The 26,967-nt window shown below is 39.9% G+C and overlaps 1 protein-coding gene across 1 annotated transcript; it reads right to left on the reverse strand.

The window, feature by feature from the left end:
* Positions 1-2,950: 2,950 nt before the first annotated feature.
* On the reverse strand, positions 2,951-25,856 carry CAPN6 (calpain 6). Its single transcript, XM_019719325.2, has 13 exons — positions 25,706-25,856; positions 21,030-21,209; positions 12,519-12,650; positions 11,272-11,480; positions 10,585-10,777; positions 8,527-8,720; positions 8,194-8,271; positions 7,902-8,088; positions 6,785-6,907; positions 6,404-6,606; positions 5,716-5,837; positions 5,206-5,342; positions 2,951-4,604 (listed from the first exon to the last, which is right to left on the reverse strand). Exons 2-13 carry the CDS (start codon positions 21,192-21,194, stop codon positions 4,422-4,424), a joined length of 1,926 nt encoding a protein of 641 aa, XP_019574884.2. The 5' UTR covers positions 21,195-21,209; positions 25,706-25,856; the 3' UTR covers positions 2,951-4,421.
* Between the last annotated feature and the right edge of the window lie 1,111 nt (positions 25,857-26,967).

Genomic DNA, 26,967 nt, shown 5'->3' on the forward strand with positions numbered 1-26,967 from the left:
CATAAGGAATATAGTCAACAATATTGTAATAACTAGGTATGGTGCCAGATAGGGTAATAGATGGGAATGGAATTGGGGTCAGGGTGAAAAAGGTGAAGGCATTAAGAAATATAAATTGATAGTTTATACAGTATAGGGAATATAATCAACAATGTTGTAAATATCATGTAAGGTGCCAAATGGGCACTGGACTTATAAGGGGGATCACGTCATAGACTGTGTAGATGCCTGACCAATGTGTTATACACCTGAAGAGCTGAAGTAGAATAACATTGAATGTCAACTATAACTACATATATAGGCATCCAAAGAGGACATACAAATGGCCAATGGACATATGAAAAAATGCTCAATGTCACTAATGATCAGAGAAATGCAAATAAAAACCACAATGAGATGTCTTCTCACACCAGTTATAATGGCTATCATCAACAAGACAAATAGTAACAAGTGTTGGAGAGGCTGTGGAGAAAAAGGAACCTTCATACACTGTTGGTGGGAATGCAGACTGGTGCAGCCGTTATGGAAGGCATTGTGAAGGTTCCTCAAAAAATTACGAATAGAATTACCATATGACCCAGCAATCCCTCTCCTGGGTATCTACCCAAAAAGTCTGAAAACATTTATCCATAAAGATATATGTGTTCCAATATTCATTTCAGCTTTCTGTATAGTGCCCAAGACATGGAAACAACCAGTGTCCTTCAATAGACGATTGCATAAAGATGTGATATATATGTATAATGGAATACTATTCTGCCATAAGAAAAGATGAAATAATGCCATTTGCAACAACATAGATAGATCTTGAGATTGTTATGCTAAGCCAAATTATTGAGACAGAAAAAGTCGAGAACCATATGATTTCACTGATATGTGGTATATAAAACTGAAAACAACAAAGAAACAAGACAAACAAATGAAGAAACAAAAACTCATAGACACAGACAATAGTTTAGTGGTTACCAGAGGATAAGGGGGGAGAGGTGGTAAATGAGGGTAAAAGAGATCAAATAGATGGTGGTAGAAGGAGAACTGATTCTGGGTGGTGATCACACAATATGTAGATGATGTATGACAGAATCGTACACCTGAAACCTATGTAACTTTGCTAACAATTGTCACCCCAATAAACTTTAATAAAAGAAAAATTGAGAAACAGAAATAGTCAATATAAAAGACTATTTTCTTCCTCTTAAAATCTTTAAAATATGTATGACCACTGAAAACAAAAAGTATAACATTGTCTGGAGGATTTTTTTTAACATATTTTAACATAATACCTGTGACAACTTTAGAAGATTGGTCGGGGAGGGTAAAATGGTTATGGGGCTTCATTTTTTAAAAATGTATTTATAGTAAAAATCAGTTGAGTTTTGAAAAATGCATACAGTCATGTAACCAACATGACAATCAAAATACAGAGTAGTTTTAAAATAATAGACAAATCATTATTCCCTAAAATTTCCTGAGACCACTTTATATTCCTTTCCTTTCTCCCCTCCACACCTCCTCAGGCAAGCAATGATAAGATTTATGTCATTATAGGGTAGTACACATTTTTTAGATTTTACATGAATGGAATCAGGCAGGATGCCTTTATTTTTTTTTACGTCTTTCACTCAGCATAAGTATTTTGAAATTCATTTATGTTGTTTTTATCAAATAAATATTCATATGTGTTAGTGCATTGGATTTCTTTTGAGAAGACCAGGTCTACCGACATGTTATATGCATGTGTGCATAAGTATCTGTTTGCATACATAAGTTAGAGAGGTAAAGATTCTGAGAGAAACATTTGGTATATCTGTGCAGTTGTTGGTATAGTATTGTGGATACAGAACTAGTAATACAGATGTAGGGAAGATGCTATAACTTTCTGGGGACAGCATATTTTCATGGAAAAGGTTAAGGTTTAGGAATCAAATAGACATGATCATCTGACTAATAATCATGACACTATTATTGACTGGACATCCTTGAGAAAGTTATTTAGCTTCTCTGTTTCTTAATTTCCTTATCTTTGAAAATCAGAGATAATGACAGCTCTTCATATGGTTATGGGCATTAAATGAGATCACATATATAAATCATTGAGCATAGTGTCTGACATATAGCAGACAATTAAAAAGTGTTAGTTCTTTTCTTTTCTACCTTTTTAGTTTGGAAAAAATTCTCATCCTTAAAAAAGAAAATAGTTGTAGCTTCTTTGAATTTAATTATAATATCATAGTGCCATCTGGTGACAATATAAAACTACTACATTACCTGAATTGGATACTGCATTTCTGACAAAGCTCTACCACATCTCAATACCTGTATTTAAGATGTCATTTCTAATGTGTTTTGGGCTAGCTTTGAAGGGACAGGGAATGAGGGATGTGCTTGAGGATTGTTCTCTTGAGCTTAGAGACCCCTCCCCTGCTTGCATATCCTTTCCTGTCAGGAGGCAGGGCTCAAGGAAAAAAGAGAAGAGCTTCCCCCATAACCTACTCTAAAATGGGAAGATGGCAGACTGAGTGTGGAAACAAGTGAGTGAAGTCTTCACATTCATTCAGCTGTAATGGAGGTGCTGGGAGGGAAGGTTTGGTATTTTTTCCTGTTGGGAAGTGTGACTTTGAAAAATCTGGCCACTATAGCTTTGACCTTGAGTCCAATCCCAGAGGGATTTCAAATCGTGTAACCCAAAATACCATCCAAATATTCTTAAATATGGAATAAAAGAGGGCCTTTCTCCATTTTCCCAACCACCCACTCCGCCGACCTGGATGAAGGACTGTACCATCAGAATGCAGCTGGTACCTCTGCACCCATCAGACTTGTACCTGGGCTCAGGTTGCATGAAGTACCCCCACCCCACCTCTACCTCTACTGGCTCTGAAACAAGTCTCAGCAGATGGCCACTCTTGTCATCTTTCCTGTGCCATCAAATCAAGTCAGAACTGGTCAATTTATTGAATGTGAATTTTATTGTGGTTTGGATTATGTAAGGCAGTGTAGTGAAGGCACTGCAGAAGTTATACAGAATGAAAAACATGATAGGAAATGAGCAAGCTAAAAAAAAAACACCTACAAAATATTTTTAAATGAATGTGTGCTGTACTAGACTAGGTACTACAACTATGATATTTTCATCATTGCAGAAGCATTGAAATGTTGGATATGAGGGTTTGGGAGGGTTAGGAAAGGCTTCATGGAGGAGGTGGTATTTATGCTGGGCCTTGAAGGAGGGGTAGAATGTTGATAGATGAAATGGAGGGAAGAACATTTGAGAATGACTGACTCTAGAGAAAATTCTGTAGAAGTACTGAAAAACAGGAATGCAAACAAACAACCCCAGGGATTGAAGCTTCCTAACTGAGAGAAAGGCCTGGGCTGGGACCCAAAGTCCTAAGCTCTCAGATGGGGTCTTCACTACTAATGATATTAGGAGGCACAGGACAAGAGGCTTGTTTGTAAACCTAGCAGCAGGAGGTTTCACATTGCAGTCAGGGGCCCCAAACTGATTGTACTATGCCTGGATGGATTTTCTTATACTTTCAGGGTGTGTGGTACTTATTCATCCTTCCTCTTGCCCACTGACTGCCTGAATGGTAGTTCATGTGCACCCATGTGCGCATGATTGAGTGTAGGTGTGTGTGGATGGGTAAGGGACAGAGGCTTTATCTCCCACTGCAGCTTCTTCCACTTTTCCCTCCTGTGGCACACAGCTGGCTCCCATTGAGCTGGAGCTCAGGCCTTTCCCACTATCTAGGCCTCACTGAATTCCGGATCTTGATTAAGCACCCAGGAAGCTTCCTCTACGTGAAGTTAAAACCTACTGTGGGGGGATGACATAGGTTAGGGAAGGAGTACACTTTCTGGAGGTGATGATGGTGATAGTGGAGGTGGTGGTGGTGCTAGTGGTGGTGCTGTTGATGATGGTAAGGGCTGGAGACTTATAAGCAGGCTCTGGCTGCTAGGTAAAATGCTGCTGAGAAATCTATAATGTTCAGTGAGGAGCTGGGATATCAGGCTAGACCAGCTTGGCCTTGATCACCCCTCCTCATTCCTCAACATGCCCTCAACAAGATATATTGGGCACCTGAAAGCAGCAAAGACATCTGTATGGTATCCAGACTGTTGTTATTGTCCTGCTTGAATCTCACCCCCGGAAGCTCCAGAGATCTTTTCTTGTCAAACATCTGTATAATCTCCAGATAGGACTGTCACCTCCTCCTGTCCAGCTGCTGGAGGTATATAGGTTATGTTGCTACTGATGCTACTTGGATCAGGAGGTATGGGGAACTTATCAGAAGAAAGGAAAAGTTAATTACTATTAATTTCTTTCTTTCAAAAGATTATACATCTTAGATAAGACCTGGCATCTGACAGAAAATAAAAGGATGGAAAGCACTGTCAGACTTTCTGGAACTGGAGATTTAAAGCTCAGTGAGATCATCGCTGGAAATAACCTTAAAGCTAATGTGGCCTTGCTTGACTTTGGCAGTTGGACCACCCTTCTTACGCAAGTACAGAGACTTAAGATCACGGCAGTCACTGGGGTCAGCATCCAGAGTAACCTGCCCCAAGAACTGATCACAGAATTTTCGGCTGTTCCAGACCTGGAGAGACAAGTCAAGAGAGTGAAGGTGAGCAACCCTCTATGAGATTAGACTTTGTCCAGTGGCATCTAGAACCTAATGCTGAGCTTGAAAGTTCTGTTTAAAAACCAAAAGATGATCTTTCATGATACCTCTCTGGCTGAGGGGAAGATACCTCAAACAGTGATGAAAAACCAGCAAGCAGAGCTCAAGATCAACCTTGACCTGTGAGATGGCTACTTCAAGGCAGCTGGTCAGAATCATTAGTCAGAAGAACAACCAAACTATAATGGTTTATCCTGACCTAGCAGGATCAGGGTCATCTGAGCTGGCATATGCTTCTTCTCATGAGGTTTTACAGTACATGTGTTAACGTGTGTACTTATGAACATAAGAGCTTCTGCCCACAATGAAATAAGTGGAAAATAAGATATTTAGGATGGAGATTAATAAGGAAGTCAGTGTCTGTGCCTGGTGGGAGGTGTCTTTGAGTATGAAACAAATATACAAAAAATAAAGATAACCCTTGCTCTGTATCCTAGACATATATGAGGCACTTGGGATAATCTAGTATCTGATGGTGAATATGAGCCATTCTGGGGACCTGTATTGACATTCTTACCTGCACTATAATAGGAATGTCAGTGGTCCTTCTGTAGAAAATGGCCTGTGTGTCAAAAATGGCATGAACAGTATTCCTTTGGGTAGGAGAACGGACTTCTTCCTTTCCACACTTGATTATCAAATATGGGTTCACATCTGGAACAAAGTGACATTTGTTTTTCACACAGTGATTACAGTTCTCTTTCCAGATAGTCAAGAAACTATCTTCCTAAGTCTATTCTGGGACTTTGAGCACAATACCAGGTACCAAAATGACCTAGGGTTTTTGTTTGTGCTTCCCTTTTCTTTTCTATACTTTATAAAGAATATAAAAATATAAAAAGAATATTATTATATAGGCCTTGCCCAAAGAAGTTTACATCCCATTCTCTGCCACAATTGAGAGCCATCCTGACTTGTCTAGACTGAAAATACCATTGGAGAGAATTAGTTATGACCACCTTTTCTAACCATACATGCAATAAATGAAACTGAATTTTGTTTTACCAGACACCCCTGCATTTCTTACTTTCATTGGCATACTTCTTCTCCAGGCCTTCAGCGCTGTGAACAGTGATCTGTGTAACTACCTTTGGGTAGCCACGAGCCAGGTTCCAGCAGGACATCTTGGGCATATCCAGAGTCAGTTCCCTGGAACATCAAAAGGAAGGCACATTATTGATGATGAATGCCCTTTGATGAGGAGACAGGCTTACCAAAGCAGACATTGTTGCTAAAAAGCATGAAATGCTGAGTGACCTAGCCCATTCCTCCTCAAGCATAGCTTACATTTTATGAGTGTTTTCCTTTCCCCTTGCTTTAAGGACCAGCAGATAAAGATCAAAGTAGGCAGCCTGGGGTGAAAAGGTAGCTTTAATGGCCCAGCATTCAGAACATAACAGAGGAACAGTGACGAGTGCCAGCTGTCTTAGAGAAGAGAGTCAGCCAGAGAACAGAGATAAAATATAAGTGGAAAAGCTGAGGCTATAGGCCTGTTCTCCTTTAATGGCAGGTCAGAGCTTTGAAGTTCAGACCGCCACTGGGTAATTTCTCATAACCCCACTTTGAGAAATATTTCTACCACCATCATTTCAGTTAAATCTGATGTACTTATGTTGTCCCTTTCAGTGTCTGCATAGGGAGAGAGGGCCAAGGTGGTTAGGATTGGAGGCAAAGCAGAGAATGGGAGTTTGCAGGGCTGGTCGAGAAAACTGAACCTGAGCTGGACAGGCACTTCAGAGAAGATTCTCAGGAGAAACTCGCTGGTGCGGCCATGCTGAAACATGGTTGGGACAAGCACATAGTTGCCCTTCTTCAGGTACTTGCTCAGGAACACTGTGCGTGTATCAATATAGGTGGAAGTCCCAGCACGCTCCTGTATATAGAGGTGGTGAAGGCGGAATTTGCGGTTCATCTCCACCTGGAAATGAAATAGAATGAAATGCTCCATTCCGCTCAAGTCATAGTTTTTGTGTTGGAACATCCTAGGTCCTCTTCTTTATTTATCCCTGGACCTTTCTTAATTCTCCCAACCGCAAGCGATCCTAATTTTCACTCCATTTGCCATCATTCTCTCAGCTCCAAATACCCATTCTTACCTTGAAGAGCTCAAAGCCAATGATGTAATTATCAGGTCTTCCCATGCGACGGTAAGTACGTAGGTCCTTCTGTTGCAGTGACATGATGACCTTTTGTCCATCCTCAGGCACAGTGAAGATGTACTAAGGGAAAGAGGCCACCAGGGAGCTTAGTTAGCATTTCCATTTCAGATAAGCCAGCTCAAATTTTAGGAAAGAAAACTACATTGGAAAGCAGAGACATGGGCTATTTTCTGGGCTATGACACTGGTCATACAATGAGGCCTTGAATAATTTGTTGACTTAGTAAGTGTAGATCATAATACTTGATTTTCCCTATAGCATTCAGCATGTATTGAAAGAGATAACTTCATGCCTAGGCCTTTGATGCCAAAGAGGGTATGCTTTCTTTTAATAAGTTCTTGATGGATCTTGGGTGTTTTTATTATTGTCCTCTTACTTTTAAATGCTGTACAAAGAAAAATTCCAGAACACATAAAAACAGAAAGTATTCTTATTTAACTTAACCTGACACTGCAGCATCCCCCTAGTTTAACCCCCTATTGCCAGCCCAGATATGTTGCTTGTAGAGGGGCTGGATCCACTTCCTTGGAGAATTGATGCTTTGCTACCACCATTTTAGGGTAGCAAGTCAAATCCTGGGAAAAAATGACCTGGTTCTAGATGAGAAAAGGGAGGTATAATGATGGGGTTCAAAAGAGTCACCTGCATGAGAAAGAGGACACATATAGTAAACGTGCCCTCAATACAACAGTTGGGCAGAAAATAAATGAAAGATAATTGAGAAAGCATCTGGCAGAAGATCCTTTCTCTCCAATGTGGGACCATCACAAGGAAGTGGGGGTTGTCAAAGGGCCATAGTAAGCAATATGGCCAGGGGAGAGGCAGGTTAGAGGAGATGGCTCAGACTTGATAATGTTGCTAAGATATGTCTCTGCAAAGAGACACAGTGTGACATGCTTTACAAGCATCTGAGCCAATTGCTAGGTATCTTGGTTGATGAATGTTACACAATAGCTGCAAATGGAAGAACTGATGTCAAACAAATACTCCAAGGTGAGCCTGGGTTCCTATTGCTTTGACAACTTGGAGGCAAAGAAAAAGAAATTACTCAAACCTGAGGATTCTGCAGGAAGGTGTCCCGGTTGTTATAGCAGCCACCTGAACGGTTCATCAGGGGATCATCATTCATAGTCCAGCATCCCACTACCGACTCCAGCTCCTTGTGGCCAAAAATGGGGTTGTTCACATTGCGGCAGACATTTAGTTCACGAAAGTTGCGGCAAAAGTCCTCTAGGCTCATCCTGAATGGAAGGAGTACAAGAAAGAAATGAAGATGTACTCAATACCTACCCCTGTAGTTCCATGTAGAAGCCACAATTCCCTTAACACAGAAAGCTTCTCCTCACCAAAACTCTCCATCATCAGACATAACAAGCCCCAGGTTCTTGCGATCTGCTGCAGTCAGTTGCTGCCATTCTTCAGAACTAAAGGCAAATGAACAAAGGCATAAGCCATTATGTCTGCCATTGACTTCCTACAGGAAGCAGTATGCCAAAGAAACAGAATGCATGAGGATTGGGCCTGCTTTATCTCACCTCCGGCTGGGTCCAAGACCGCATGCTTAAGAAGAGCCCACAGATGTCACTGAGCATCAACAGCCCACTAGCAGTCTAAAGGAATGGGTTTGGGAGAATGATAGGGCTTTGGGGATGTAGTAGCCAAAGTGGAATGGCACTCACATTTCACTCCAGGGGCCACTCCATTCCTGTCTTCCCAAGGGGTTCCTCAGGCGAACCATATACAGCTTCTCAGTACTGAAGACTTCCACAAGTCTCTCTCCAAGACGGATCTTGCGAATATCAGTCATGGTGTAGGTATGGCCCTTCAGTAGACCCCAATCAGTTTCAACTTCTTGTTCCTCTTGATTGGGAGACTGAGAGCAAAGGAAGATACATAAGAGCACAAGAATTGGGAGATCCAAGGCCTGGCTCCTTGTCTTCCTTTATTGGTATACCCCAGTATGGTCGAAGCTAGTTCTCCCTATGCAGATAAAAATTTGATCCTGACACCTAACTTGACACAGAGCAAGTGAAGGAAAGGAAATGAAGAATTTAATATAACAAATCACCTAACCAATTCAGATTCAAATGACCCACAGTACTACATTGATATGAACAGCGTTAAAATTTGTATGGCTGGTTTACTTCTTGAGCAACAAAGCTATAACTTCAACATCCAGGAACAGAGAAGCATGAAGGATAATTTAGCAGAGGCTATTTATACCAGCTCAGATGCTATGTTGGCCCCCAGTGAAATGACTGGTACAAATGGATAAAACAAAAAGGTATCCTACTGAATAGGAAAAGATATTTGCCAATGATATATCTGATAAGGGATTAATATCACAAATTTATAAAAAAACTCACTCAACTCAACTCCAAAAAAACAAACAACCCAATTAAAAAATGGGCAGAGTACATGAAGAGACATTTTTCTAAACAGGACATATAGATAGCAAACAGACATATGAAGAAATGCTCAACCTCACTAACCATCAGAGAAATGCAAATAAAAACCACAATGAGATACCACTTCACCCCAGTCAAAATGGCTATCATCAATAAATCAACAAACAAGTGCTGGCGCGGATGTGGAGAAAAGGGAACGCTTGTGCACTGTTGGTGGGATTGCAGATTGGTGCAGCCACTATGGAAAACAATATGGAGGTATCTCAAAAATCTGAAAATGGAACTACCTTGTGATCCAGCAATTCCACTCCTCGGTACCTATCCGGAGAAATCCAAAACTCTAATTCAAAAATCTTTATGCACTCCTATGTTTATTGCAGCATTATACACAATAGCCAAGACATGGAAACAACCAAAATGCTCATCGGTAGATGACTGGATTAAGAAACTGGTACATTTATCAATGCAGTGTTACACAGCCATAAAGAAGAAAGAAATCTTACTATTTGCAACTACATGGATGGACCTAGAGAACATTATGTTCAGTGAAATAAGTCAGACAGAGAAAGACAAATACCATATGATCTCACTTATATGTGGAATCTAAAGAAGAGAATAAGTGAATGAACTAATCAGAAACAGTTTTGGAGACATAGAGGAAAAACTGAGGGTTGATAGATGGGAAGGGGTGGGGATAAGGGGGAAGGTGAGGGGATTAGAAAACAGTCAGTAACCACAAGATGGCCACGGGGTTTTGAAAATCAATTTGGGGAATGTAATCAATAATGTTATAAAGATTTTGTAGGGTATCCGATGGGCACTTGTCCCATTTGGGACACCACCTCAGGGAGGATGACCTGAAGCTGAAGCTGAACAATAATGAATGCCAACTATAATTATATATATATATATGTATATGTATATGTATATGTATATGTATATGTATATGTATATGTATATGTATATGTATATGTATATGTATATGTATATGTATGTATGTATATACTTACAAGAAGCAGAGTACAGCATTAGGAATAGAGACAGTGGAAATGTAATGGCTCTGTGCGATGTCAGAGGGATAGTGGATGGGGGGAGGGGGTTCACACAGTGTGAGGGATATAAATGATAAACATCTAAGTATTACTTTGTCTTGTGCACCTGAAACTAATAAAAATAAATAAATAAAAATAAAAAAAGTCAAAGCTCTCCAGCCTGTATACTAAGGCTCAATGTGTTTTGTTAGCTTTCTGAGTCCCATAATGGCTTTTTGTGATTCTCCAGAATAAGGGTGATATTCCCTACTAAATTTTGTTTTTGGTGAATACAAACCTCAATGGAGCAACAGACCAGACCTCCTTTGGTGAATGTTTTGTACAGTTCTCTGAACAGTTTGTACTTCTCCTCAACAAGCTCAGTGTATCTTCCCTTCTGCATGTCTATAGTTTCAGCCAACGTGCCAGTAAAGTCCACTATGATATCAGTGGTGGTCAAACCATCAAGGGCTTCATAACAGCCAAGCAGTCTGGGGACAAATATGCAGGGTTGTCTTTGTAAAATTATTTTTCCAGGTCAAAGACATCTTGTTCCCAAGAATTAGAACAATCCCTTCCCAGCCAGATTATATCATCTGGCTTTTCTCTAACTATGAAATGACAGATATTTTGAGATTATAGTCAGAGATTTCTAAGCTTAGGCTATGTTTGTTAAGTACAGTCCACATAGAAACTTCTTTCTACAAGCAAATATTAGACAAGGAGAAAATCTGAGGCCATATGCCATTATTTACAGATTAGCAGCAGGAAGGGGCTCCTAGGAGCAGGTAGGAGGTTAACAGAACCAGAACAGCTGATTTCTCTTTCATTTTAGGAATTCTGAGGACCAGTTCCAGGACCGAAGAGATGCCTTGGATTTGACTGAGATCGTACCCAATTGAAACTCCAGGGCTGGGCTGGGAGAGAATGCCAAGGAAATAGGTGGCCTTCCTTTTCTCATGTACTAGTCAACTCCCCTCCTTACTTTGCATAAGCTTTTTCCAACAGAGCATTCCAAAATTCATTCATGGAGGTGGAGAAGGAGAAAACCAGATCTCCATTGATGGTGGGCAGCATATCATCAATCACCACCTCGGTCCATTCTCCAAAATGCCAGAAACGGAAGCGAAATATCCCAGCATACTTATCTAGTTTTCGAGGATCCCATTCCTGTTCCTTATGGTTGGGAATTGTCTGGAAATATAAGAACATCCATTCAACTCTTATTCACTAGACCATATCCAAATATTAAAATTAGAGATGACTTCTGGTAAATCCATGTGGCAACAAAACGCCCACTAAATACATCTGGTTTAGATCTAGGTTCGGAAGTCCTAGGTAGGACATTTTTTCCCACAAATGTTGCTTTCCCAGTTCAGTTTTGCTGAGGATAGTATTACCATGTCTGTCCTGAATACACACAAGGTGACTGGGAGCAGTCAGTTAGAGATTACATTATTTCCCACAGATAATCTATAAACTCAATCATGAGAAACTGTCTATACATATTCATGGTTGCATGTTTAACCACATAAACTAAAAATCAAAATCAATAAAAATACAAGGCCCCCTGTGATTTCAGTTTTTAAAAGCCCATCTTAGATATTTCATGTAGATTCTATGGAATACAGATTTTATTCACAATTTGAGTAAAATTACATTTAGGAAATTCTCCTTTTTCTATACATTTACATATTAATCTTCTAAAATTATTTTTCTGAAGAAATGTTCTAACTTTGTCCCGAATCAAGTCAACACTTCATTTCCTTGAACTCTAAAATGCCAAAGGAATTTTTGTACTCTTAATAATTTATTGTAACCTCTTTAAGGATCTATTTCCATCTTTACCACATTTTTGGTTTTTCATATCTATCAATGACTTCCTGGCCCCTACTAGCTTTATACCCCAGTTGGTATAGAAAATACAAGCATGCAGAGCTATTCAGTTAAAGCACTGCAAGTGACAAAAGATCAACTAATACGTGTGACAAAGCATATAGAGTAAAATGTTAATGGTAGAATCTGGGTAAGAATATGGGTGTTTATTGTAAAATTCTTTCAATTTTCTGTATTTGTGAAAATTCTCATAATAATATGGAAGGAATTAACATAGTTAATACTCTGACTTCAAGAATTAGACAATCTAGAAAGTTATGACCTGACTTTTTATGAAATTATGAAAGAAGACAAGAAGTTAGAAACTGAGTGAGGTCCCACAGGAGAGGGGAATACCTTTGTCCAGTGAGACTCCTGAACAGCCAAACAGGAGAATGCAGAGACCATTGGCTTGTGCCCCAGTCTCCCTTGGATTAGCTGATGGTTGCTGATGTTGCCCACAATCAGATGAGGGTAATCACAGATGTCCTGTGGATACAACAATTGGCTCTAAGAGTTTGGGAAGTGTTTCCAAAGAGTCAATGTAAGCTGAGCTAGGCAGGATAGACTTTACAGAAGAGGTGGGGTAAAAGATGCTAGGACTTCTGCAGGTTGGGAGACTATGAGGAAAAACACAAAGCAGTAGATCATCTAGACACAGGAAAAGGGTAATGTGGGGAAGTGGCAGGAGAGATGGAAGGAGAGGATATGATGAAACGGGATGAGATGTGCTGGCGGGGCCTCTCAGATATAGTTATCACTGAGATGTGGAAGAATTTCACTACAGCAGTAAGCTTTAAAGGAGAACTGGGAGTTAGCACATTATATTCTGATCCTATTCACTATTCATCAGGATGAGATTTTTCTGAAGCACCTGTGCTTGAAAGGGTGATTAAATTTAAGAGACAAGGGCTGATGGAGGTGAACATAAATGCTTCTCCCTCTCTAGGAAAATGATTTCTGAAACCTTTCACAGGAAGGCCTTTCCTAACATAAAGCAAAGGCAACAGTAGTCTCCATGGCAATTATATTTTTCCACATTTTTGGATGAATATAGATAGCAATAGCACTAATAGCAGGTGGTAATAGACCACTCACAGGAGCATTTCAGCAGACACTCTTTCCCCACAGCGGATGTTCTGAGGGAACCTGGATACAGTGGGGACCATATTTGTCTGGGGTGTATGTGTGTGTCTTCCCCAAACATATTATTAGTGGCACCACTCCCACTGTGAGTAGGAAAATAAGACCCAAGAAGTACAACAAAATGTGATGAGGACACCGTGGAGGCATTTTCAGAGTATAATCAGAGCCTAGAGGATAGATCCCTAAAGTTTACCTGGTGAGTAGATTGAATAGCAGTGGTAACACTCAAGTTGAAGCCTTAGGAATGACTAGAGTTAGGCAGTTGGACAGGGGAGGGATATGGAGACGTAATCAGTAGAGAGACAAGCTTGGACAAAGGTATAGCTGTATACATGACACCATACAATTGAAGACATGATTTTGTGACTCAGAGAGTATCAGCACTTGCAGTGTTCAAAGGCAGGAAATATCAATGAAGTCAAGTACCTTGACATTCTACTTACACAGCAGAAACAAATCCTAGTCTCAAATGGAAAGAATATCTAGGCATATAGCCATTTAAAATTATTAAAAAGAGACAGCTATATTCTTCTGGTTCTCAAACCTCTTTTTTTTTAATAGACATAATTCTCCTTGATGAAGAGAATGCAACATTCCATCTCTTTTTTAAAAGCCAAAGCAACTCTGGAAACGAATAAGCATTCTGGGCAGGGACAAGTCCAAATTAAAGATTAATTGGGCATGCCTCTGCCAAAATGAGAGGGCTAGATGTGTTGTCAGCTTTAATTTTCTGGTGTTTTTTTTTTTATTTTATTAAAGTTTACTGGGGTGACAATTGTTAGTAAAGTTACATAGATTTCAGGTGTACAATTCTGTATTACATCATCTATAAATCCCATTGTGTGTTCACCACCCAGAGTCAGTTCTCCTTCCATCACCATATATTTGATCCCCTTTAACCTTTTTTTTTTTTAATTAAATTTATTGGGGTGACAATTGTTAGTAAAATTACATAGATTTCAGGTGTACTACAGAATTGTACACCCTTTAACCTTTTAAATGCATATCTAGTGTTTCATTACCTTTGTGTCTTAGGAGAGGACTTCTATCTTACTAAATGTTTTTGTGGATTGGGAGCTCCCTGTTTTTACACTTACTGAACATAAAGGAGGTATGTTGGATGAACTAGATCCTAATATTCTTTCTCTTATTGTTTCTTCGCACTTTCTAAGATGAAACTAAACACAGTTTTTCCTTTCTGGGTCAGGTGTTACCATTTTATTTGGCACAAAATGTAAAGTTATACAATTATTTCTTGGACTTAGATGATGCATATAATAGTTTCCTAGGATGGAAAACAGTACAATGAACACTGAAGTGTGAAAAAGTGTCTTTTAAATTATTAAGGTATATTATTGGGTTGTTTTACATAGAGTTATTAATGGTTGGGGTTACATTACAGTGTCTTGAATTTATACAAGGCTTTAACTTCAAAGCAGGGATCTAGGCTCAGCCAACACTTTTGGTATGTCAGCTTCTATTTGAGACATAAAGGGTCACATAAATGAGCAAAAAGACATGTAAACAAAAGTCAAATTGAGGAACCAGGTAATTATTCTCCTGTTGACTTAAGCTGACCATATATATATATGGGGTGTGTGTGTGTGTGTGTGTGTGTGTGTGTGTGTGTGTGTGTGTGTGTAAAGCTAAGTGTAATCATGGCAGAATATAAATTTGGACAAAAAATCCACTGTACTTTCCATTTCCCCTTATAAACTGGCCCATGTCCCACTTTTATGTCACCACTTTTTATATGTGAAGGATGACTACTTAACAGTGGGTTCTAAAACATGATAAGTTAACAGTTTATAGACTATCAAAACTGGAAGGAATTTTAGAGACTATTTAGTCAACCTATTTATTTTACAAATGAGGAAACAGATTCAGAGAAGGGCAGTATCTGTCCCCTCCACTCATCCAGCTAGTTAGTAGACCTAGGACTGAAATGTTAGGTTCTTCAAAACCACATACAGTTATAGAAAGAACCTCAAGATCTAAGCTGGTCCATCCATTTGGCTTTATGTTTATCAATGCACACCACATAAAAGGTAATACTGCGCAGCTCTTCAGGGACAGAGATGTAGCTACCACTCTCAGTAATCCATCCCTGTGTTTTATGTCTCTTTGCTTAACCCTTTCCTAAAAGCTTGGCATCATTCTGGAAGACTTGCTTAAGCCATGCCTTAGCTTTTGATTCCAGGCTAAATATCACCAAAAGGCTTTAATTTCCTCAATTTAAAACACTAAATATGAATCGATCTCTTTTGAATGTCAGCACCACGATGTGAAACATGAGAGCAAATCTTTATTAAGCCACATTTCTACCTCTTTAAGGAAGTGAAAAACTCAAAAGCAGCTAAGAAGCCAGAAATGGTAATGAGTCAATACAAATCTAACAGCAAAATGCACATTTTGGTGACAAATTTGAAAACAATGAAATGGCTAATTATTGACTTTTCCCCTAGTTTTGAACAACTGGGTGTCTTCCTTTTGGAGGTAAGTAAGTAAGTCTGGAGAATTTTTTCTGTAACTCAAAGCTGAGATGCTGAATGCAGATGGGACATTTCAGCCCAAGCTCTGCTGGAGTGGTAGGGAGTGAAGTTGGGGGAGAGGTCACAGCTCATATAGTGGGTGGCTTGGAAGGGAAGGGAGATTGCTGAGCCCCTAATAGCTCCCAGCTGTGTTGGCACAGTTAACATAATCCTTGGACTTGGCTGTTTGTGAAGGCAAAATAATTTTTAGGGGGAAACACACACAACTAGAAAGTTGAGCACCAAGAGTAAAGCCAGGAATTATCCCTACATACCCCTATCCCTGACCCAAAGCCTTCCAAAGAAAAGCAAGTTCTCTAGGAAATATGATCCCTTAGCTGAGCATTGAGGGATCCTCCCATTGTCCTCACCTCATCTTCCTTCCCAGATATCTCTGGGGGGGGGGGAGGCATACAATTACAAGTCTTGGAGCCCTGCATTTGTCACTCTATGTGGCTTCCTTTCTATCTACTGCACCTACATCTCTAAAAATTTTTTAACATAGATAAAATTTGATGACAATAAACACTGTGGTACAGGGCAAACATGAATAACCAGAGTAAAATTAAAGACTGACTAGAAAACCAACAAACACAAGAGTAGAGGCACTTTCAAAAGTGTTATGTGCAATCCAACAGTACTGGGGGACTGGGGGCATGGATACCTACAAGTGAGGCCAACCCTGCAATAGGTATGTTATGAGTAAGTCCAGGGTTCTTAAAGAGTCCCAGAAGGTTCAGGACCTGAGGGCTTTGTGAGCTCACCCAAGCAACCATTATCTTATCCTTAGAATATTGAACCATCTTCAGAAGAGCATTGATAGGTGAACCTAGGCTCAGAGACCAATGTTGAACCAACCTCTCAAGAAGTCCATTTTACCAGCTGTGGAATTTTGCTTCTGCATGAAAATATTGTCACCAATAAAACATTCTCTTCTTTCCTAACCCCTCCAAGGAAAACTCAATATGGAGCCTGGGAATAAGATCTTAAGCCCAACTTCCAGTTCCAATGTAGACAACCAAGTCACAACACAATATACCAGGGATGCCAAAAAAAAAAAAAAAATGTATACAAGTGGACACTTTGGTCAATGTTGCTCAAGCAGTAGTTTGCCATAATCAGAAGTGTCTGCACGTTGAGCACCTCTTGTAATTGCAGAAGTCAAACATGACTTGTATTCATCTTTTGTTATTGGTATTTATTGAGTATTACAATTTTAATACAGTTTTCCTTTCTTAAAATGGCATCATCTGTATTTTTATTTGACTCTTCAGGATTCTGCTAGGAGACTTCAAATATAAATCCCTAAATGCTTTACTGGGACGAGTTTATATATCCATGCAATGGAATAATGTTCAGCACGAAAAAGGAACAAACTGTTACATGCTACAATATGGATGACCCTTGAAAACATTATGCTAAGCAAAAGAAGCCAGTTACTTTTATGATTCCATTTTAAGTGAAATGCCCAGTATAGACCAATCTAGATAGAAACTAAAAGTAGATTCATTATTGCCTGTGACTGGGTAGTGGGGAGAGGGGTTTACTCACTGCAAATGTACATAGGGGATCTTATTAGGATGATGCAATTGTTCTAAAACTGAATTGTGGTGATGTTTGCACAACTCTGTACATTTACTAAAAATCATTGCATTGTATACTTAAGACAGGTGAATATTACGGTATATAAATTGTACTTTGATAAAGCTGTTAAAGTTCTTCAATGTGTTTTTTAAAATAAATAGGCTAGATGGAAAGAGTATGGGAGTATTCAACTCTTCAATTGTGTCATCAATGGTAAACAGGACTACTTGAGTGGGGCAGGGGGCATGATTTTGGGGAAGAAAAAGAAATTCATGAACAGTTGAGGCCCAAACTATTGTACATAGGTGTCACATTCAGCTGGGTTTTGGAAATTTCTATTAGCACAAAGAGAGAAATATTTCCTCCTTTACTGTTCCAACATGCAATCTATCACTGAGGCCTGTGTCTTCTGATTCTAATGTCTCCCCTCATCAACCTATCCTTCCATTCTTACTACCTTAGCTTTAATCCATAACTGCTATGTAGACAACAAATGTCCTCCCACCCACTGTAGTGAAATGGCCCCTGGGGAAGGTATTCCCCAGTGGGAGACCTGGGCAAGGACATTGGTAGTGAAAGCTGAACTCAAAACTTGACCAGGATAACTGACAGAGATTTTGTGCAGGTGCATTTGCCTCCCCTACAGCTGGCAGTGCAGATAACCATGAGGCCTTGCTCTGTTTTAGTCTGAGATTAGATGTGTCTTTCTCTAAAGCACTATTGTAGCTGGGTATGAGTCAGCAAGGAAAAAAAAGCCAGGGGCAGGGAGAAGGGGAGAGAGGCTGGAAGGAGTTGGAGAAGAGATTTTCTGTGGGAATTTGGCAACCATATTTCAGCCTAAAAATCCTACTTGCAGTCTTATGATCACACTGTAACTCAGTATAACTCAGCTCTTAGAATTTACTAAGACTTTATATGTTGAGGCCACAGGAGGACAGGAAAGTTGAGGAATATGTGTCTCAGGCAATATATCTGTGTACCCAGTAAGCTAGGACAGTAGCTGGGGCCATGGGACCACTGGAGAAGTTAAGGAAAATTATTTTCCTCTAGAGGGTATGGGAGATGAGCTGGCATTAAACAATTGCAAAATGCTCTATAATCCCTGATTATCTAAAATGTCTCCTTAAAACACAGCAAGGAAGTGGCAAGTGGGAATAAGAGGTTCTCTATTCTCCCCTAGGAAGGTGGGGTTTGACTGTCATTGGTTGGTTCAATTGGCAGTGATGTTTACAGGCATGGCTCCTTGTAAAGGCAGAGGCTTTTCAACACGAAGAGGAAAGAAACAGAAAATGCCAGGTTAATCATGCTTCTTCCATTTTAGAGACTTCAGAAAATAGCCCTGGTGCAGTATGAGCCTATGTGGCATGCCAAGGAACAATAAGTCTGTAAGCTTCCGTGCAAACCAGGGCTTCAATCTTGCCAATGAGGCAGATGAGGCCAACGACCCATCTGGTCTTCTTGAGCCAATTCAGAGAGGCCCAGGGCTGTCTCTGTGTTTTTCTGATGGGAGGCCAGAGAACTCTGACGTGGTTCTTGACCAAAGGCTTGGCCTCCACTCTGGCTGAAAAAAAATCCACAACTTTTTGAGGCGATTCAGGTGGTGATTCAGAACCTTGTTTTTTCCCTTACTCCCTACAAGAGGCCCCTTCCCCCAACCACTTTAATCCACAATAATCTTTTCTTCTTCAAAACCTTACATGATTTACTGTCTGTATGCTTGAAAATAGTATTTCTTATATCTGGCATTAATTTATTATTTAAGTGTTTGATAGCTCACTATCCATATCTTCAACTAGAATGGGAGTGCCTTGCCCAAGGCCATGTCTATATCTTACAAGAGGTTGGCATAAAGTAACTCTACTAACTAGCTGGATGACAGGAGAGGCCAGTTACTGTCCTTCTCTGAATCTGTTTCCTCATTTGTAAAATAAATAGGTTAACTAAATAGTCGCTAAAATTCTTTCCAGTCTATATTTGACGGTCTATAAACTGTTTCTTAAGTGATTCTCCCTTTGGGCTTAATTAAGACTAAGCTCACTGTGTACTCTCAAAAGGGAGAATTTGGATCAATAGCATCAAGACAGCAAGGAGAACCGACTGGGGGGAAGCTACCTATTTTAGCAAAAGAGACACAACTATATCTCCCTAAAATAGCAGCATGGTAGAGTGAAAACTAATGTGAGCTTTACAGTCAAACCTGGATTCAAATCCTAATGTGTTAGCAGTTTGATCCTGGGCAAGTGCTTACCTTTTCTCTGAGACCCAGTTTCCTCATCAATAAAATGCACATAGTGTCTAACTTTATTTTTAAAACCAGAAAAAATATATCAAAATGATTTTTAAGGTATCTACCTTGCTCATTTGCACTTGTCTTATTAGGGAGACTACTTCAGGGACTGTGTAGCTGCCTGACCACTGGCCTGTACACCTGAAGCTGAAGCTGCATAATATGGAATGTCAGATATACATATATATATATATATATATATATATATATATATATATATATTCCACACATACACACACACACACACACACACACACACACACACACACACACACACGGGATGTGGAGTACAGCATAGGGAATAGAGTCAATGGAATTGTATGTAACAGCTATATACAATGTCAGAGGGGTAGAAGATTGGAGGAAGGGGGTTGTCACTTTGTGAGGGGTGTAAATGTCTAACTATTACATTGTTTTGCACACCTGAAACTAATTTTTAAAAAGAGCAATAACTTGTTTATTGAAGAAGGCAAACCTTGAGTTGCTGATTGAAGTGGTTCCATAATAGTGCACAAAAAGGTACACCATTAAGTAGGATCATAATATCTTCAGGATACTGTGAAGGTCCAGGAATTTGCATTTAATAATAGCCCTCTGTGGCCTATATTCCTGGTCATCCACTTTGGTAAGGAACCCAGGTAGCCTATCCTTCTATGTAGTTATACCCTTGAGATGTAGCAAAGTTGTCATTTGTTCTCCAGACTCTATTATCTATCATTTTATGCACTGAGCTCCCACTTGTATAGGACTTCTGAAGGGGTCCCGAGACTTGCTTTAGACACAACATACAGATGTTCCACAAAGAACCATAGTAATTATTAATAGGTGGTGAAAGAGCTGCAGTCCTACTTGGATCCCATTTTGCTAACAGTGGGAGGATATAGGTGATGGTATTTAAAGAGCAGCAAGGAAGCCTCCTTCCCCCAAATGCAATGTTCATTTCACTTATGCTCACCAAATAAGGAGTTTTTCTCCTCACTGATCTGAGATTATCTTGAAGTTGCTGTGATAGGTAACTCAGGAAAGAGACAATTTATTTTTTTGAGTCACCATGTTTATTAAAATGAACTTCCAAATTAAAACAAGCATGGTATATTTCTTTTTCTGTTGTTCTTTTAAAACTACTAAGTGTGACAAAATTTAACTAAAATTCAATTCTTTAAAATAGAGCCAGAAGCACAGATTCATAAAACTTCCCATTTCAAAGTTGATACCCAGAGTGGTCTACATGAAGGAGGCTGTGTGAGTGAAATAGTGGACCAAGTAGAGTTATGATGAAAGAGATAAAGAGGGAGACTGAAATTGAAAAAAGAAACTTACCTGGGGACGTTTCCACACCACCTTTCCAGGAAGCAGTCGGTTGTAAAAAAGTGAATCATTCTCAGTCAGAAAGGTTGGATCACAGAAAAGTCTACCATCTTTGATGCATTCCTGCTTCAGTTCCTGGTACTTCTGGTTTTTGAAGAGCTTCAGAGGAGGACCCATAGCATCAAACTATGTCTAGAATGAGAAAAAAAACTGTTGTTATTAGAGGAAGTTCTCAAGTCTTTTAAAAATTACCTGAGATTAGACAAATGGTAATCATCCCAGTGACTTATTCACGCAGGTAAGCGCTTCAAGTTTGGTTTTAATGGAAAAGTCACCCTTTACAGGGAAAGATGGGTCCAGATTCTGCAACTACAGTGGTACCTCGATTTTCGAATGTAATCAGTTCGGGAAGACCATTCGAATTCTGAAACGTTCGAAAACAGCCAATAGCTAGGCCTCAGGATCTTGCACTCAGCAGAAGCTGAGTGACATGTTCGACTTCTGAGGCATGTTCGAAAACCGAAGCATTTACTTCCAGGTTTACAGCGTTCGTTAATAGAAATGTTCGTCATCCATTCATCTATCGAAGGACATTTTGGTTGTTTCCATGTCTTGGCCACCGTAAACAAAGCTGAAGTTGTGGTACATATACACAATGGAATACTATTCGGCAGTGAGAAAAGATGATATAGGAACATTTGTGACAACATGGATGGATCTTGAGAGAGTAATGCTGAGCGAAACAAGTCAGACAGAAAAAGCAGAGAACCATGTGATTTCACTGATATGTGGTATATAAACCAAAAACAACAAAAGAACAAGACAAACAAATGAGAAACAGAAACTCATAGACACGGACAATAGTTTAGTGGTTGCCAGAGGGTAAGGGGGGAGGGGGGGGGGGGGGGAGGTGAGGTAAGGGGGAGTCGAATATATGGTGATGGAAGAACTGACTCTGGGTGATGAACATACAATGGGATTTATAGATGATGTAATACAGAATTGTACACCTGAAATCTATGTAATTTGACTAACCATTGTCACCCCAATAAATTTAATTTAAAAAAAAAAAAAAAAAAAGGAAGAAAAAAGAAAAAAAAAAAAAAAAGAAAATTTTGGAAACCCAGAAATTTGTAAGTTGTGTTTCTCATATACAACTTGCCCTGTCAGAGGGTAGGAGAGTGGAGAAGTAAATGTTCCTTCTTTGCTATCTTGCTGAACTCAGCTGTGAAGACAACAGAGCCTTTAGGTTAACAACCATGTATTAACAAAGTCAGTAAACAAAATCAAATCTAGGGCTTTTAGCTTGTGGAGGCAGGATGTGGAGTACAGCATAGGGAATAGAGTCAGTCAATGGAGCTATAACAGCTATATACGATGTCAGAGGGGTAGTAGATTTGGGGAGGGGGTTACCACTTTGTGAGGGGTGTAAACGTCTAACTTTTAAATTGTTTTGTACACCTGAAACTAATTTAAAAATCTAGGGCTTTTAGGAAAAGAGCCTCTAGCTAACAAATAGCTAACAAAGGTAACATGCACATCTAAGAAGTGGGACACTGTGTCCTGAGGGCAAGTATCACAGGTGGTTGGGTGAAGCAGAGTGCAGGTTTTGCACTGAGATAATGATCTTAAGCAGTACTATTTGAATTGGGACCCACCACCTAGAGATAGAGCTGGAAGAAGGCTGAGTGGATCAAGGCAAGTGGGAGGGATGGATGCAGAGATTGGAAAGTTGAGAATTGTCATGGAAGTTGAGGGAGCCTCCTTCCATATAGAATACAAGCGTGCAGTAAGGAAAATTTTTCTCCTCACTGGACTGGAAAGCTTGAGGAGCTATGCAAACTCTTAAGAGGAATATCACTTGTTCGTTACCTGTGGGTTAGCCTTAAAATAGAAACCAGATTTTGCTCTAAAAAGTGAAATCTGCCTCAGTTTATTAAATTGGATTATAACTGATAGAGGGAACCCGGTCTGCAGTTTGCAAACTGCTGTTGGATTGCAGTGAATGGGAGGGTAAAGGAGGGTATTTAAGGGGGAGAGAGGGAGAGAGCATGGTTTCAGGGGTGTTGTCTCTGGCTAGTTTCTCCTTTTCCCCAGTTTTTACCTTGTGCTGTACATGAGACAAAATTGGAGGTAAAAACAATTAGGAGTTTTTATAAAGCAAACCGAATACAGAAGACATAAGTCTGCTCTGGCATACAGTATGGGTCACGTTAGCCACAATCAACAGTTCCTTTCCTCACACCTGGGAATAGTGTGTTGAAAGAAATGAGGATTGGATAAGGAGACAGAATAACAATTAGCATCCACATGTTACTTAGAGAATAGTACTTTCCATGTCTACACAAGCAGAGTCAGTCCACATCTATGGACAGGCATCGACCAGGAGACATATGGGTGTTCAGATTCAAATTGTTAGCCAGATATTCTGGGGTCTGAAAAGGACTATAAAAATTCTCTGATCCAGCTTTATCTAGGACGTATCTATTCTGCCCAGAGAGAAAATTCTGTTCAAAGAAATTCAAAGAAAAAAAAGAGCACACAACTTCCTTTAATTCCATTGTTAAAAAACTCTATCAAAAATAAAAAGCAATTCAGAATTATAAAAAAACACAGGTAGTCAGGAGATCCAAGATCAAGTCCCAAATACCACCATTTAGTGTAGGTAATATCTCTGTCCCTCAATTTCTCCATAGCACAATGGGAATATGATGACTGCCCCCTACATCGCAAGGTGTTGTTGGGAGAATCTAATAAAAGTAAGTACATGAACATACTTATTAACTGTTAAGGATAAAATTAATGTAAGACACTAGTATTAGGGAACAGTCTTTATTTTAGAAAATTAAATCCTTTTTCTGTCCTTAGTAGAAAATTAGGGGATTTGATCACATGCTTTCAATAAGATACTCAAGGACATTTAAAAGACCAACATAAAATGGCTCCTCCACCATTCAACACCTCCTCTCTTTTTCACCTCTCCCTTTTGGCTGACTTGCCCCAATACAGGTTTTTTCCCTCTTGCAAAAATAAGTTCATCCTATAAGTCTAATTTTATAGCCTTTCGAGAATCTAATCCCAATTTTTATAGAATGTTATGCTGGAAGGACTCTTAGAAATCACTTAACCCAAATCCTTGCTTTTACAAGAAGGTGAGGGAACCTGCCCAAGGTTGCGTAGTTAATGACATAGCTGGCACTAAAACCTGGACTGCCTGACACTTTTCCCCACAATTTTTTAAAAAGGGGTTGGGGGATGTGTGCAAACATAAAACCTCAAGACATTGCTTTGGAAAATTCTCATTGTTCTCTTCTTACAAGAATGTACTTAGGAGTTTTATTTTTGAATTGCAAGCTGTCAGAAGGTGAGATGATTTCAAATCAAAACTAATCAAAGAAACTCTATTTTGGGGTCACAAAGGGGCTGTTTCTGCTTTTAATTTAGGAACTGAAAACTCCCAAGGATACAGAAAGCTTGCTTTTTAACCTATTCCTGACTACACAGATGTTTTTAGGCTTTTCCCTAGACTGCTAGGGACTCTAAGGATAAATAAAGACTGCTATTCAAATCCAAAGTATTCACACACACACACACACACACACACACACACACACACACACACAGAGATGCACGCATGTACATGCACACAAACTGCTAGAGGAATAAAAGAGTTAATTAGCAGCCCCCCAAGAATCTTTTTTAATTCTTTTAGAATATAAAATATTCTTAATTTCACAATGAATATTAGCAAATGAGACATTAGCCAAATTTCAATAAAACATTAGTACAAACCAGGATTTGTCCTGAAGCCAGAAGTGACTGTCAGGAAGGCAGAGTTTGTTTAATCTTCCTCTGTGCTTTTCACAAAACTTCAAGCTCCAAATCCTCACAACCAATTTTTAATTGCAATGCTCCAGTCCTTTTTTTGCCCTCCCCCCAGCCCACTTTGTTCAGGTAGCCCAGTTAAACCCCTAGAACACCAGTGTACTGTATTCAGGGTGGGAGGATAGAGCCCCAACTGCAAATCAAAGTTCAAACCAAAGCAAGAATCAGAGAAGAACAAAACCAGGCTAGCCAGGAGCTGAAAATGAAATAGCCGAGATCAACCTGTCACCAGGACAAGAAGATGCCTGCTTTGCAGACAGGACAGACTCCTGCTACCACTCCCTCTCATCTAACAGTACACAACCCATGCGCTCCACTTCCAGAGCTTAAAGGCCTTTTGTACACAGTGTGGTTCCAAGATTTTGCCTGCATTTCACTAATTTGCCCATAGCTGTGGGTCAGCAAAAGCTAGAATGAAGCCTTGACAGTCAGCTTGGATTCACCCTCTCACTTGCCCAAGGAGGTTTGTCCTTTCTTACCAGGGATTTTGGATAACAGAAGACAGCAAAACAAACAAACAAACAAACAAACAAACAAACAAAACAGAAATCACCAGAAAAATCTCATTGCCAAACAACCACAATCACTCCACACACACCCAAAAATAACAAATCAAAAAATTCCATTAGTTTTGAAGTTTCCAAACTACTATTACACATGCACATTGGATTCAGACAAACCATAAAATTATAGCTGTGGATTTTGACTCACTATAAAGTTCAAGTTTCGTCACCTTTCTTATACACCAAGTTATCAAGCAAATAAAATTCCAGGATAAGTTTGCAAATGCCCTCTCAACTCACCTGAGTTATCCCACTTTCTGCTGCTGCTGCTGCTGCTGCTGCTGCTGCTGCTGCTGCTGCTGCTGCTGCTGCTGCTGCTGCTGCTGCTGCTGCTGCTGCTGCTGTTGGCCAGGTAACCCCTACAAAGTCTGTTCAGTCAATGCGGCTGAACAAAGATTCTGGCTTTCTTAACCTTAAAACTATTTGGGCTGTACCAAGCTCTGCTCACAGGGGGAGGTGACTTGCAGAAACTTCAGGAGACTTTGCCCTGCCTAGCAGTTAGAAACTGATCCCTGCAGTCAGAAACTGAGTCATGAGGAAAATCTGGAAACCACCCCTGCCAGATGTGCAGACAGCATGCCCACTCCAGACCCACCCACCAGCAAATCGGAAAACCCAGGAAGCCACGTTTGAAAGCTCTTTCTCTTCCAAGAAGAAATAGGACTTTTCTGTCCCAGGGTTAATAGTGCAAACATAGACATTACTTGAGAGAGAACATGGCAAGAAAAATCTTGAAGCGTTAGCAATTCTTGTGGGCCAGGCTGCAGACATAGCCCTTGTACACGGATCTACGATAGTGATGAGGACTTCAGCAAGCGAGTGGGAGTGAAACAGGAGCTAATGGAGCACAGGAAAGAAAAGGTTGCTCTATGAAGTAATTTGGCCAAGGGAAGAGAGAAGGGAGCATTAAGGGGGAGGTGAATGGAGTTTGATTCTATGGCAGTTGTAAGAAGCTTAATTTCTAACAACAGGGCTGTGGAGATTTTGCCTGGCAGTGTTATGTAAGAAGCAGAGCATATAACTGTGTTTTCTCTGAAAGACCAACCAAGAGGCTTCATTCAATAGGATCAGACTCCTGTGAAATGCTATGCAGTCAAGGTCCTGTGCCTTGAGACATTCACTGAGACACAATTCCAGGGACACAATTGTCAAGTTGTTTTAATTATTTTAGTTTTCACATGTCATTTAATTTTCATCTCATTCCCCACCTCTCCCAACCAATGTGGTTTTAAACTTTTGACCTGAAATTACCACCCTTATCCCCGCATTAATTCTTCTTTTGGAGAGAGAGAGAGAGAGAGAGAGAGAGAGAGAGAGAGAGAGAGAGAGAGAGAGAGAGAAACACAAGTGAGCCAGGGGAAGCCTAAGAAAGAAAGGAAGTATGCTCTTCCTGTTCACTGGCCCCATACTAATATTTTCATGAAACATCTGAGCAGTTGCCCTCTTGGGGGTGATTTCACCCCCATTGATAATGTATACTCTATATCACCAAGTTTCTTTTA

Source organism: Rhinolophus sinicus, chromosome X (assembly GCF_036562045.2).
Source record: "Rhinolophus sinicus isolate RSC01 chromosome X, ASM3656204v1, whole genome shotgun sequence".
NCBI lineage: Eukaryota > Metazoa > Chordata > Mammalia > Chiroptera > Rhinolophidae > Rhinolophus > Rhinolophus sinicus.

What these genes read in the sequence shown, in the direction of transcription:
- CAPN6 (XM_019719325.2), bottom strand. Translation starts at nt 21,194, where the DNA reads ATGGGTCCTCCTCTGAAGCTCTTCAAAAACCAGAAGTACCAGGAACTG. An exon ending in TGGTCTGTTGCTCCATTGAG is followed by an intron (nt 8,721 to 10,584) that starts GTTTGTATTCAC and finishes CTTTGCTCTCAG; the next exon opens with TCTCCCAATCAAGAGGAACA. An exon ending in CCTTCCTGCAGAATCCTCAG is followed by an intron (nt 6,908 to 7,901) that starts GTTTGAGTAATT and finishes TCTTTCCCTTAG; the next exon opens with TACATCTTCACTGTGCCTGA.